The sequence below is a fragment of the Mustelus asterias genome, chromosome 9 (assembly GCF_964213995.1).
Source record: "Mustelus asterias chromosome 9, sMusAst1.hap1.1, whole genome shotgun sequence".
Classification (NCBI taxonomy): Eukaryota; Metazoa; Chordata; class Chondrichthyes; order Carcharhiniformes; family Triakidae; genus Mustelus; species Mustelus asterias.
The window spans coordinates 113,759,836-113,773,615 of record NC_135809.1 but is presented as its reverse complement, the minus strand read 5'-3'; the positions used below and the strand labels follow the sequence as shown (position 1 = coordinate 113,773,615).

The following is a 13,780-nucleotide window of genomic DNA, read 5'->3' as shown; positions in this document are numbered from 1 at the left end:
CTAATTAATATGAAATTCATAATCAATGGAAATCGTCTTCCCACATTCCCTTTAAAATTCTCAAAAAAAACTACAATCATTTTTTTTTAAAGCCTTCACTGCTCCAGTGGAAATCACCACATTACCTCAAGTCACTCTCCCATGATTAGAGTTTAATATTCTCATCCACTCTGCTTTCCTCACGTAAGAATATGGGAAATAGCAGCAGCAATATTTTACTGTTATGCGTGACCAGTTTTTTTAAAGCCCCTTTGTGTTGTGACTATGTAACAAGGCTTGCACAATCTCACTCACACACACGCAATTTATTGGGATCAATGTCCCTAATAGGGGATGGTTTACAAGGAGTAGGCCATACAGCAACTCAAATAAAATACAACAATTCAGTAAAATCATTATCAAATTTCTATCTCAACACCATTCTCTCAATATCCACACACTGCATCCTTTATCCCCTTAGTGTCCAAAATTCCATCAACTTCATTCCTGAATATAGTCAGCAACTGGCCAACATTTGTTGCAATCCCTAGTTGCCCTTGAAAAGATGATGGGCTGCTTCTTGAACTACTGTCTTCCATCTGATAAAGGTGCTCCCGTGGTGCTGTTTGATGGGGAGTTCCAGGAATGACAATCTCCATTAAAGACAACGTGTGACTCAGAGATCTGCTGCCCTGGCCGTTCATTGTGATGGAGGATTCAGATTTGGGACTTGCCTGTCCATATTTGTTAAACACAATTCCTAGTCCTGAAGCTGCCTTCTATACATTTGATGTCCCTGGCACATAAACATCTCCAGTGCTCCTCTTAACATAGTACCTTTGCCATCACCTAAACAGACAGATGACCATTACCTCAGGCAGTGCAATATTCTCTCAGTACCACACGGAATGAGTGCCAACGTAGATTATATGCTTACTCACTGGATTGGCACTTTAACCCACAGTCTTCTGACTCGTGGGAGAGCAGATACATTGAATCATAGAATGGCTATACAGCACAGAAGGAAGCCATTTGGCCCATCTTTCAACACTTTTTATTCATGGGATGTGGGTGTTGCTGGAATTGAGTGCCCATCCCTAGCTGCCTTTGAACTGAGTGGCTTGCTTGGCCGTTTCAGATGGGCAGTGTTTTTAAATGACTTTCTCACATGGTGTTAAGACATGATTGCATTTAATAGTCTTCACTTGTTCCTAAAAATTCTTACGTTACTCTCTTTAGGACTATTACACAATATCTGCGGGTTCATTATTAATCTTCTTTGCTGCCAATGCAAACCCAGAGAACGTGTGCAAAGGTAAGGGAAACAATCTCCAATATTTTGCAGTTACATGAAAGTAGCAACCAGTGCATATAATCATATGTTCAGGATATCATAGAATCCCTACAGTGCAGGAGGCCATTCAGCCCATCGAGTCTGCACTAACTCGCTGACAGAGCATGCAGGCTCACCGCTGCTCTATCCCCACAATCCCACACATTTATCCCACTAATCCACCTAGCCAACATATCTTTGGACACCAAGGGGCAATTTAGCTTGGCCAATCAACCTAAACCTGCATATCTTTGGACTGTGGGAGGAAAGTTAATCAGTCTACCCAATTCATGCATGCCAATTCTTCCCACGGTCTGTTGAGTACGCTCACTCTTAGTAAATTGTTCCAGAAAATGGGATGGCAAAAAAGCCGAAAAATGAATGTTGTATAAGATTTAATTAGCACTAGATTTTTCTCGTGCTCAGAGATCCAAAGCAAATTGTACAGTTAGGCCTACTTAATCCAGAACCAGTTGCTCATACCTTAAAGAAAAGCAATGGGATGAAAATAACTTAATTAGTTAATTTGACTGTCTAGCCCATCTACTGAAATTTCCAGTTAAATCTCTAAATTTATAAGAAATATTATTCTATTTCAGGTAAGGATGAAATTCTGCTCCAACGAAACGGTACCAACATGAAGCATACAACGGTCCATGTAGCCAGAATCTTCTCATAGTGCAGTTTTAAACACTTTCGGGGAAAAGGAGTGGGTGTGTCTGGTGTGGAGTAAAAGCATCTCCAATTTTACTTAAAATAAAAACTCCAGTTTGCTTTTGGTTCTCAAAGGCACCCATTTAATTTTCCATCCACAAATCACTGTAGTTGTACTGCAAACTGTGACACTGACGCTTGTCCATTTTTCATACAAACACTGTAAAAAATATGAATGCTGCCATTGCAGTATAGCATTTTTAACATTGCTTTCAGAATGAAAAAAGTTTCACTGAGTGTACAGAAAATCATTTTCCTAAAATTAATTCCAATACAGATTGAACCTTACTGGTACACCAGCTGATAACCAATAAATAACTATTTTGATTACAAATGTCATCTATTGTCCTCTGTAGAAACATTCACTAAAAAAAAAGTGTCATTATTGTTTAAGGCAGCCAGCCATACAATGCACATTGAAGTACTATTTTTACAAGTTTTTTTTTTTAAAGAACACAGCAAAAGTCTGTGCCATTTTCACACACCAGCTCCCTTCCCCATACAACATTACAAATTTCCTTTGAGTGCTGGTCATTTCAGACGGGCAGTCTTGTTAACCACTTTCTCACAGTGTCCAGGCAAAAGAGTCTTTAACGAAATTCTCCTGCAGATTATCTGCCTTTTAAGAGGGAAGATATACCAGCACATGGTCACTAACTCTCAGTTTATGAAAGGAAGGACACTCGCTGGTCACAAAATGTCCTGTTTTCTCTCTTGCAGCCATGCAAAGGAAGGCTTGAATCTTAGTTGCTAACATGAAGTGACAGACACTTCCCCATAATAAATTTAACAGGTCTTCCTTGAGACGGGAGCTGCTACCCCAATTTAGAGAGTTGGGAGGTGGTGGGGGAAGTGGTGTGGAGGTGGAAAATAGGGCAAAGCTTTTGCTGCAGAAGGCAAACAACATTCTGAAGACTGGAGCATTTCACAAAGGTTTCTTATACACAAGTTTGGTGTCCAGCTATTCCTTCCTTACTCAAGGCAGAGGACGCTGAGTAACCAACGAACATTTTTGCTACAGTGCATCATTGTAGTTCAGCCGCCAAACTACTCATTGCATTCATCTCATGCTTCATAAGCAAAGGAAGAGGAATAATTTTGTGGCGAGTTAAGGGGGCTTGCATCAATAAGCATACCTATGGCGTGAAATTAGGAGTGTCTCTTTTTAAAAAAATTACAAGAATGATGAGATTGCGTAAATGTGAGTACACACTGCTGTGAATTAAAGGCTGGTGGCTTGGGTCTTGGCTTCATTTAACCTTTTGCTCTCTCTATGCTGTTGATTTGAAACAGATCTTGATTTTTCATTATAAAGACAAGCACCTCAATGCTGTATTTCATTCAACTAGGCACCAGTACCAATAGTTATTAATTAGTAAGGTCAAATGGTCAATATCTCAGGTTAAGAGCTGTGATCACACCAATAGTAAGCACATTGTTTATAATCACAGAAAGATTTGAGATATGTCTGCATCTTAGTTCAGTTGGGCAGAGGCTAAACAGTACCCACCAGTATAATTAACTACTTGACTTATTAGTGAGATAGTAAGATTACATTGGTCGTGAGGCCACGAAAACTAAAGAGAATATTCACAGCTCAAGTTTTAAAGAGAAAACCTGTAACATAATTCCAAAAACAATACACTTTACTCATTTCAACTTGTACACCAAAAGCAACAATGCCAGCATCCCAATTGGAACAATCAAATGGAAAATGGCAGTAAATCGGAGAGGCCGACTGACATTCTCTCGCCTGTCATTTAGAAAATCTTCAGTATACCTTAAGTATAGGGAGGTCAGACACATTCCGATACCCCAAATAAGAAGGCCTTTTCCCCTTTCCCCAGGTCAAGGCAAAAAACCATTAAATTCATTTTCCTAAAACTTTATCAAAATCCAACTATTTATACACATCTGCAGGGAGCATTACTATGCTGATTCACCAATCCCATTTATCTTTCAGGAATGTTTACAGGCAGTAGATAGCTTGGATCTTCCAATAGACCCAACACTCTAAGTTAGATATCGTTTGGAAAAAGGTTCGGGCCGGGGTGCAGGGTGAAACTGGTCTTGGGTCATGGTGTGAAATGGGCGACAGTTACACACTGACAAGAGTTTGTTTTCCCATTCATGTCACTCGCCTGCTTCCCCCCCCCACTCCTCCCCACAACAACTATTTTACTTTTTGCACTCAAAGACATTCAGTTAAAGCTCCTGGAATTTAAACACTGCCCTAGTTTTTCAGAACAGTACTGGATTGTCCCGCAGGGCACTACTGCAGAGAGTATGAACTAAAGTTACCTCTGATACTCTCCAGTTTACTGCACCCCTCCCAAGCTAACTGCAGAGTTTCATGCCAGGAACACACCTTGTTTACCGATTGTTGCTATATGCTCAATTCAGCTACAGCAAATAGTACAATCGCTACCTAAAGGCAGCTGGGGTGGGATGGGGGAAAGTTCAGCCGCAAATCTAGTCAGTCAAGCGGGTAAGTATGTATGAAGGCAAATTCCAACCTCAACATGAATGGTTGGGAGGTTGCTTTTCACGGTGGTTTTTTGTAACGCTGAAGCTTAAGCTGAATGTCCTATCTCATTAACAAAAAGGTAAATTGATAAAGCCAAACTGAACATGCACTGAGTAAATTAGCATTTATGACAAACTCTACTTGCAACAGGGCATGTTTCACAAACTTCCCATGAGGAGGCAGAGATGACTTACAGAAATTTGAACACAGTAATTCAATGGAAAAAAAAACTTGTTTTCCCCCACATCATTCTTTCTTCAGTGTTAAAACATATTTTAAACCCTGAAACTGATTTCTTTTCACTGTACTTCAGTGCATTTCTGTACTGTTAATGGAGCTAGATAGCCGACCCAAATTATCATAAAGTAGCTTCAACAAATTACATACATGACAAAATATAACAAGATACGGGTATTTTCTTTTAGTACAAACATTAACACAAGGTTTATCAATGTCCAGTACAGCTATCTATAATGCATAGGTGACTGAATGCTTATGGTTCTGTCAGTATCTCATGGTACTAGATGCCCTGAAATAGGACAAGAACTTGAAGCACAAACTGACGACAAAGTACCAGATGTTTCGTGCCATCTGCGATCTTGCGATGAAAATTCTCCAAATCAGGACAACCAGGATAGTGTTGAATGCATAGCGAATATTTCTCAACCTAGAATTTAAAGAAACATATTTAAATGTAGCTCAGAATTAATTGAGACCAATGCCAATATTTATCACAAAACTTCACATGATTGTACAGGAGAAAAATTGCAATTGTGATACGTTACACAATTTTTTCAACATATCCATTCAACAATGAGCTCAGAGAAAATGGATAAAATGCTTTTGTTCAAAGTGCTCTTTGAGCAATGTTTGTAAAGCCATATTTATTGGCCATCCCTCACTGCTTTCAGGAGGGCTAGACTTTTAACTTGGTGCAATCTGAACAGCTTGCACTGCCACTTCAGAGGGAGGGCATGAAGAGTCACAGAGAGGGAAACAATGAATCAGTCATTTTTTCTTAAATGACAAATATCAGCTTTCATGCATCTCTCGGGTTCCCAGTCACAGGTTACTAGGTTATCATGGCCACTACAAAACACCATCACAACATTTTTTATGTTGCATTATACTGTCAAGCTTTCTCTTCAACCGTTAAAGAATAAACAATTAAACTAAGCATAAAGCAAACTTCTGCATAAACAAAACTACCTTCCAGTCGACCCTGTGAAAAGGACTTAGCCCCAAAATTTTAAAGTGAGGTAACACCATTTGAACTCCGGGTCTAATCTTTCATTTAGGAAGTTGCCAAAAGGCAGATTTGTTGTTGACTTGCCATAGGATTGCAACAATCTAGTAAAGCGAAACGAGCTCCTGACCATGGATAATAAGGAAATATCAAAATACCACAAGAACAGCAGCAGTTATCTTGTACGTCCGCCACCTCCTTCTAAAGTCGATGAGGGATAGGCAATAAATGCTGGAATGGATCTAAACCACAATCTGATTGAAAACAGAGTAGTTTGGACCTATTTTCTGAAACTAAGAAGAATGAGGTGATTTCATTAAAACCTACAACATAGAAACTAGAAGCAGGAGTAGGCCATTCGGCCCTTCGAGCCTGCTTCACCATTCATTTTGATCATGAAGATCATCAAATTCAAAATCCTCATCCCCGCTTCTCCCGAGAAGGCTCGACAAACTAGATGTTGAAAGGCTGTTTCCTCCAGCTAGACAGTCATAGTATCAGGATGAAGAGTCAGCCCCTAAGGGCCATGAGAAATTGCTTCATTCAGAAGCTTATGAACCTTAGAAATTCTCTACCCCAGAAAGCTATAGATATTCAGTTGTTGAGTATATTCAAGAGTGAAATAGGCAGATTTTGGGAAACTAAGGAAATCAAAGGGTTGGGGAGAGGGCAGGGAAATTGGAAGCAGGTGGTAGAGGTTCAGCTATGATCTCATTGAATGTTCTATGCTCCTACGGCCTTCTCCAGCCCCTTTTCCATATGTACTAATACCAAGTTTGCCATCTAAGAACAAGGAAAATTACAGCACAGGAACAGGCCCATTGGCCCTCCAAGCCTGCACTGACCATGCTGCCTGTCTGAACTAAAAACCCCTATCCTTCCGAGGACCATATTCCTCTATTCACGTATTTGTCAAGACGCCCTGTGTGGACCAGGTCCCTTCCTCAAGTGAATCCACAAATTCCTATCTGCTATGATTGGGGATATTTTATGTGGTCAGGAAATTTTGTCCACTATATACAATGCAAGTCAAATGACAATTTAAAGAGAGGGAAAGTCGAGGATAGAAACTGGAGAGCCTGAGAGAAGGAGAGTGCAACAGCACTTTTGGATGGGTGGGTGGGAGAGCATGCAAGCAAACAAAAACTACTGAGAATAGCTTTTTTCTGATGTGGTAGGCAAGTGGAGCAGAGGATAAGTTGAAAGCAGTAGCAGTGTGTAAGGAGCAGGATGGCAAGGGAAGAAAAGATGGGGAGAGAAAGAGAGGTGCCACAAGTGGGAGTAAAAAGCTGCATTTCAGGATACTTTTCCCATAGTTTGATCCCATGTCATGCAGGATATGATGCACTTATCTTGTATAAGCAATCCTAATGGTGGAGCATTTTATAACTGATCTAAGACATGTAGAGGTAGGCTGGTGGCCAATTTAAATTCAGTCCTGCACTATTAAACTGTGGCCATGCGCGTGCGTGAGCACCTTACAAAAGCAATTGGCCAACCAGAAGTTGACCGCTTCAAGAGGTGCATTTCAGTCAAAACAAAGTGTAGGCTCCCATTTCATTTTAACAAGCACTTGAATTAGATCCCTTCCCCACAGAGCAGGAGCCACAGTCTGAATTGCAAACATTACATCACCAAGCCAACGTACTTGACCAGATGCTTCCTGGCAGCAGGCAGTCCGGACAACTCTTCATTTAGCACATATTTCTTGGTTCCCATACAGTAATTCTCCATGTATTCTGCCCAGTGAAGCTGTCTGACATCAAAGTTGAATACCTTACAAAGCAAATGAAAAAATAGCTCTTATTAAAATACTGTGTGAATGGACTGAATATACATTCAAGCAATGCAACCAGATATGGACAGTCAAGATATTTTATTACCAGGTTGGAAGCTTCGGCAACTGCAGATAAAAATAACGTGCCTGGAAATCTTTATATCACAGTCTATCAGCGCTTCAACTGAAGCAGGAATTCAACAGAGACTACGTTTCACAAAAAATGTAATTACATTTTTAATGTATTTCCAGTGGCATAAGGATCGGTAAACGGGGGACACAGATTTAAAGTAATTGGCAAAAGAACGAGAAGGAAGGTGGAGAATATTTTTGAAAAAATAGAACACAGTCAGTTATGATCTGAATGCACTGCTTGTAAGGGCAGCGGAAGCAGATTCAGTGGTAATTGTTGAAAGGGAATGGAACAGTACTTGAAGGGAAATTTGCAGGGCTGTGGGGGAAGGGAGTGGGAATAACTGGATAAGCTTTTCAAAGAGCCAGCAGAGGCATGGTGGGCTGAAGGACTTGCTTCCGTGCTGTAAGATTCCATGATTAGTATCCAGGTGAGAAGTTGGCTCTATTGTTTAAGCTGAAAATGATGATTGAGTAGGGAGCAAGCTTGAACCATAATAAAGAATGTGGCACTTGCAGCACTGCAATGCTATGCATCATCTTTTTTTCTGCAAAGCATAATTTAATGCACGTGTGCACAGCTGAATGCTGAGAGTTCCCAGAATGAAGAGGCTCGTGTGGCGCATTAACAACAGCATTGACAAGTTAGGACAAATCGCCTACTTCCGCTGTAGACTCTTATATAATTCAATATGTTAACGTATAATTCAATACATTAAACACAGCAGAGATAATATTGCTCATTATGTGTTCATGTTACAATGTGAAACTTATGTTTCATTTTTACATTCGAAATAGGTTCAGTCTCAATGATGAGTACACTTCAAAAGTAACAAATACTGCAAGACTGAAATGAAAACAGAGAATGCTGGAAACACTGAGTCAGGCAGCATCTGTAGAGAGAGAGAAAAAGCGTTAACGCTTCAGATCAATGATCTTTCATCAGAACTGGAAAAAGATCACTGGTCTGAAATGTTAACCCTACATTTTCTGCTCCCATCAGATGCTGCCTGACCTGTGGTGTGTTGCTGACATTTTCTGTTTCTACTTCATAAAGTGCTTCACTGGCTGTTAGTCAGAATATCTCAACTTCATGAAAAACACAATATATATATATATATATATATATATATACACACAAGTCTTCTTTTAAAAACTGCTTTGAAGAATTTCAAAATAAGGGGGAAGCCACTTTGGACCAAGGTGAGAATTTATTTTTTTACTCAGAGGGGCGGCACGGAAGCACAGTGGTTAGCACTGCTGCTTCACAGCTCCAGGGATTCCTGGCTTGGGTCACTGTCTGTGTGGAGTTTGCACATTCTCCTCGTGTCTGCATGGGTTTCTTCCGGGTGCTCCGGTTTCCTCCCACAGTCCAACCATGTGCGGGTTAGGTTGATTGGCCAGGTTAAAAATTGCCCCTTAGAGTCCTGAGATGCGTAGGTTAGATGGATTAGCGGGTAAATATGTGGGGTTAGGGCCTGGGTGGGATTGTGGTCGGTGCAGACTCGATGAGCCGAATGGCCTCCTTCTGCACTGTAGGGTTTCTATGATTTCTATGAAACTTTGGAATTTTCGACTCCAGAGGGCTGCGGAAGCTCAGTCATTGTGTATGTTCAAAGCAGAGACTGACGGACTTCTAAATACAAATAGAACATACAACAGTACAGCACAGAACAGGCCCTTCGGCCCACGATGTTGTGCCGAGCTTTATCTGAAACTAAGATCAAGCTATCCCACTCCCTATCATCCTGCTGTGCTCCATGTGCCTATCCAATAACCGCTTAAATGTTCCTAAAGTGTCTGACTCCACTATCACTGCAGGCAGTCCATTCCACACCCCAACCACTCTCTGCGTAAAGAACCTACCTCTGATATCCTTCCTATATCTCCCACCATGAACCCTATAGTTATGCCCCCTTGTAATAGCTCCATCCACCCGAGGAAATAGTTTTTGAACGTTCACTCGATCTATCCCCTTCATCATTTTATAAACCTCTATTAAGTCTCCCCTCAGCCTCCTCCGCTCCAGAGAGAACAGCCCTAGCTCCCTCAACCTTTCCTCATAAGACCTACCCTCCAAACCAGGCAGCATCCTGGTAAATCTCCTCTGCACTCTTTCCAGCGCTTCCACATCCTTCCTATAGTGAGGTGACCAGAACTGCACACAATACTCCAAATGTGGTCTCACCAAGGTCCTGTACAGTTGCAGCATAACCCCACGGCTCTTAAACTCCAACCCCCTGTTAATAAAAGCTAACACACTATAGGCCTTCTTCACAGCTCTATCCACTTGAGTGGCAACCTTTAGAAATCTGTGGATATGGACCCCAAGATCTCTCTGTTCCTCCACAGTCTTCAGAACCCTACCTTTGACCCTGTAATCCACATTTAAATTAGTCCTACCAAAATGAATCACCTCACATTTATCAGGGTTAAACTCCATTTGCCATTTTTCAGCCCAGCTTTGCATCCTATCTATGTCTCTTTGCAGCCTACAACACCCCTCCACCTCATCCACTACTCCACCAATCTTGGTGTCATCAGCAAATTTACTGATCCACCCTTCAGCCCCCTCCTCTAAGTCATTAATAAAAATCACAAAGAGCAGAGGACCAAGCACTGATCCCTGGCACTCCGCTAGCAACCTGCCTCCAGTCCGAAAATTTTCCATCCACCACCACCCTCTGTCTTCGTTCAGATAGCTAGTTACCTATACAATCAGCCAACTTTCCCTCTATCCCACACCTCCTTACTTTCATCATAAGCCGACCATGGGGGACCTTATCAAACGCCTTACTAAAATCCATGTATATGACATCAACTGCCTTACCTTCATCAACACACTTAGTTACCTCCTCAAAAAATTCAATCAAATTTGTGAGGCACGACTTGCCCTTCACGAATCCGTGCTGACTATCCCGGATTAATCCGCATCTTTCTAAATGGTCGTAAATCCCATCTTTAAGGACCTTTTCCATCAATTTACCAACCACCGAAGTAAGACTAACCGGTCTATAATTACCAGGGTCATTTCTATTCCCTTTCTTAAACAGAGGAACAACATTCGCCACTCTCCAGTCCTCTGGCACCATCCCCGTGGACAGTGAGGACCCAAAGATCAAAGCCAAAGGCTCTGCAATCTCATCCCTTGCCTCCCAAAGAATCCTAGGATATATTTCATCAGGCCCAGGGGACTTATCGACCTTCAGTTTATTCAAAACTGCCAGTACATCCTCCCTCCGAACATCTATCTCCTCCAGCCTATTAGCCTGTAACACCTTCTCTTCCTCAAAAACATGGCCCCCCTCCTTGGTGAACACGGAAGAAAAGTATTCATTCATCACCTCGCCTATCTCTACTGACTCCATACACAAGTTCCCACTACTGTCCTTGACCGGCCCTAACCTCACCCTGGTCATTCTTTTATTCCTCACATAAGAGTAAAAAGCCTTGGGGTTTTCCTTGATCCGACCCGCCAAGGACTTCTCATGTCCCCTCCTAGCTCTCCTAAGCCCCTTTTTCAGCTCATTCCTTGCTAACTTGTAACCCTCAATCAAGCCATCTGAACCTTGTTTCCTCATCCCTACATAAACTTCCCTCTTCCTTTTCACAAGACATTCCACCTCTTTCGTGAACCATGGTTCCCTCACTCGGCCATTTCCTCCCTGCCTGACAGGGACATACCTATCAAGGACACCCAGTATTTGTTCCTTGAAAAAGTTCCACTTTTCATTAGTGCCTTTCCCTGACAGTTTCTGTTCCCATCTTATGCCCCCTAATTCTTGCCTAATCGCATCATAATTACCTCTCCCCCAATTGTAAACCTTGCCCTGCCGTACGGCCCTATCCCTCTCCATTGCAATAACAAAAGACACCGAATTGTGGTCACTATCTCCAAAGTGCTCTCCCACAACCAAATCTAACACTTGGCCCGGTTCATTTCCCAGTACCAAATCCAATGTGGCCCCACCTCTTGTCGGCCTATCCACATATTGTGTCAGGAAACCCTCCTGCACACACTGCACAAAAACTGCCCCATCCGAACTATTCGACCTACAAAGGTTCCAATCAATATTTGGAAAGTTAAAGTCCCCCATGACAACTACCCTGTGACCCCCAGACATATCCATAATCTGCTTAGCAATTTCTTCCTCCACATCTCTATTACTATTTGGGGGCCTATAGTAAAGTCCTAACAACGTGACCGCTCCTTTCCTATTTCTAACTTCAGCCCATATTACCTCAGCGTGCAGATCCCCCTCGAAGTGCCTTTCCGCAGCCGTTAAACTATCCTTGATTAACAATGCTACTCCTCCACCTCTTTTACCAGCTTCCCTACACTTACTGAAATATCTATACCCCGGAACGTCCAACAACCATTCCTGTCCTTGTTCTATCCACGTCTCCGTAATGGCCACAACATCGTAGTCCCAAGTACCAATCCACGCCCCGAGTTCATCTACCTTGTTCCAGATGCTCCTTGCATTGAAGTAGACACACTTCAACCCACCTTCCTGTCTACCGGTACCCACCCTTGACCTTGATACCTTCCCCACTACCTCTCCACCCTCAACACTGACTTCTGGACTACAACTCCTTTTCCCACTCCCCTGACAAATTAGTTTAAACCCCCCTAGCAAAGAATGGCATGAAGGAGAATATGGGGAAAAATATGCTCAAGTGGATAATCAGCCATGGTTGTATTGAATGGCAGAACAGGCCCAATTGGCTGAATGGCCTATTTCTGTGTATTTATTCTCTGTTGCAAGATGGATCAAAGCTTCACATGAGCAAGAGACTGGCACAGCTTTGTGTGAACAGCCCTAATGTCCAATTATGTGCAGGTTAGGTGGATTAGTCAGGTAAACACGCAGAGTAACGGGAATAAGGCGGGGGTGTGGGCCTGGGTAGGATGTTCTTTTGGAGAGTCAATGCAGACTCGATGGGCCCAATGGACTCCTTTTGAACTGCAGGGATTCTATGGTATTTTATGAACGCCAGCTGACTGTTGAAGTCTTCATCACCAACGTTTCCCCAGAGGCTATGGAACTTCCCTAGCACTCTACTGGTTTTTAATGGTTCTTTCACAAACAACAACTTATTTTTCACCTCACAGGGACAAGATGCAACAACTTATATATTCAACTTTCAAATAGTAAAATATCTCAAAGAATGTTACAAAAGGCCCAAGCAAAACTGGAAACCAAGCCACATAAGGAAATATTTGAGGAGGAGCTTGGTTAAAGAAGTAGGCTTTAAGTGCCTGAGAGGAAAAGAGTAGTAGAGGGGATTGGGGGGGGGGGGGGGGGGGGATGCATTTCCAGGGACTAAAAAGCTGATAGGACAGCAGCCAATGGTGGGACAAAGAAAGAGGCAAATGCACAAGAGGCCAAAATTGAAGGTACACAGGATATTATCCTTGCAACAGCTGCTTTCACAGATCAAAAGGCCCCAGAGGTTGGCCAAACTAAGGTCCAAAACACAAAACAGACATGCAGCCACAAAGGGAGTGGGGGGAGGCTTGTATGCACAGCTCTTCAACTGTTTGTAACATGAACTTGCAGTTCTGTGATAGAAACATTTCTTATGCAGCCTTGATCTCACTGACTGGGTTATACCATAGTGCTTAGCAACCTGGTGTGCTGAAGACATGTCGGCTATTGACATTGCAATTAATCATTTAACTGGTCACAAACAGCTTGCTATTCTGGTTTCTGGTGCAGAAGCATAGCAAAACTAAGCTCTTGTTTTCAAAAAAAAAGTGCTGGGTTACACGTAACAGGGAAATTCTGGAGGGCATTATGACACGAGACATCTTCAGCTGCACTGTGCCAGTTTCCATCTACACAGAAACAACCAGATTTATTTTAACTTCGCACTGAAATATCAACACCTCATATGTTATTGGAATTACAGAAAAATAGGAGCAGGAGTAGGCCATTCAAGCTTGCCCCAACATTCATTATGATCACGGCTGATCATCCAATCCAAAGCTCTTGAGGCTAAAAGGTGTATATGGTATATCCTTTTAGCCTCAAGAGCTTTCTTGAAAACATACAATGTTTTTACCTC

General features: G+C 42.1%; 2 protein-coding genes across 11 annotated transcripts in view; one reads left to right on the top strand and one right to left on the bottom strand.

Moving 5' to 3' along the window:
- LOC144498946 (endoplasmic reticulum-Golgi intermediate compartment protein 2-like) overlaps positions 1-2,053 on the top strand; it is a 58,560-nt gene extending 56,507 nt beyond the window's left edge. For 4 of the 5 annotated variants that reach the window (XM_078220915.1, XM_078220911.1, XM_078220913.1 and 1 more), the window contains 2 exons: positions 1,219-1,294; positions 1,912-2,053. In XM_078220915.1, coding sequence (XP_078077041.1) covers positions 1,219-1,294; positions 1,912-1,915 — 80 coding nt within the window. In that variant the 3' untranslated portion in view covers positions 1,916-2,053. The remainder of the gene's footprint in view (positions 1-1,218; positions 1,295-1,911) is intronic. The other variant, XM_078220914.1, reaches the window with a different exon arrangement.
- A 37-nt stretch (positions 2,054-2,090) lies between these two features.
- The window catches only part of far1 (fatty acyl CoA reductase 1), a 108,868-nt gene continuing 97,178 nt past the window's right edge, over positions 2,091-13,780 (bottom strand). For 4 of the 6 annotated variants that reach the window (XR_013498777.1, XM_078220905.1, XM_078220907.1 and 1 more), the window contains 2 exons: positions 7,448-7,575; positions 3,969-5,220 (listed from right to left, as the gene is read on the bottom strand). Coding sequence is in view for 5 of the 6 variants with exons in the window: in XM_078220905.1 (XP_078077031.1) it covers positions 5,058-5,220; positions 7,448-7,575 (291 nt within the window). In the remaining variant the exon portion in view is untranslated. Of the gene's footprint in view, positions 5,221-7,447; positions 7,576-13,780 lie in introns of all 6 variants that reach the window. The other 2 variants (XM_078220906.1, XM_078220903.1) reach the window with 1 other exon arrangement.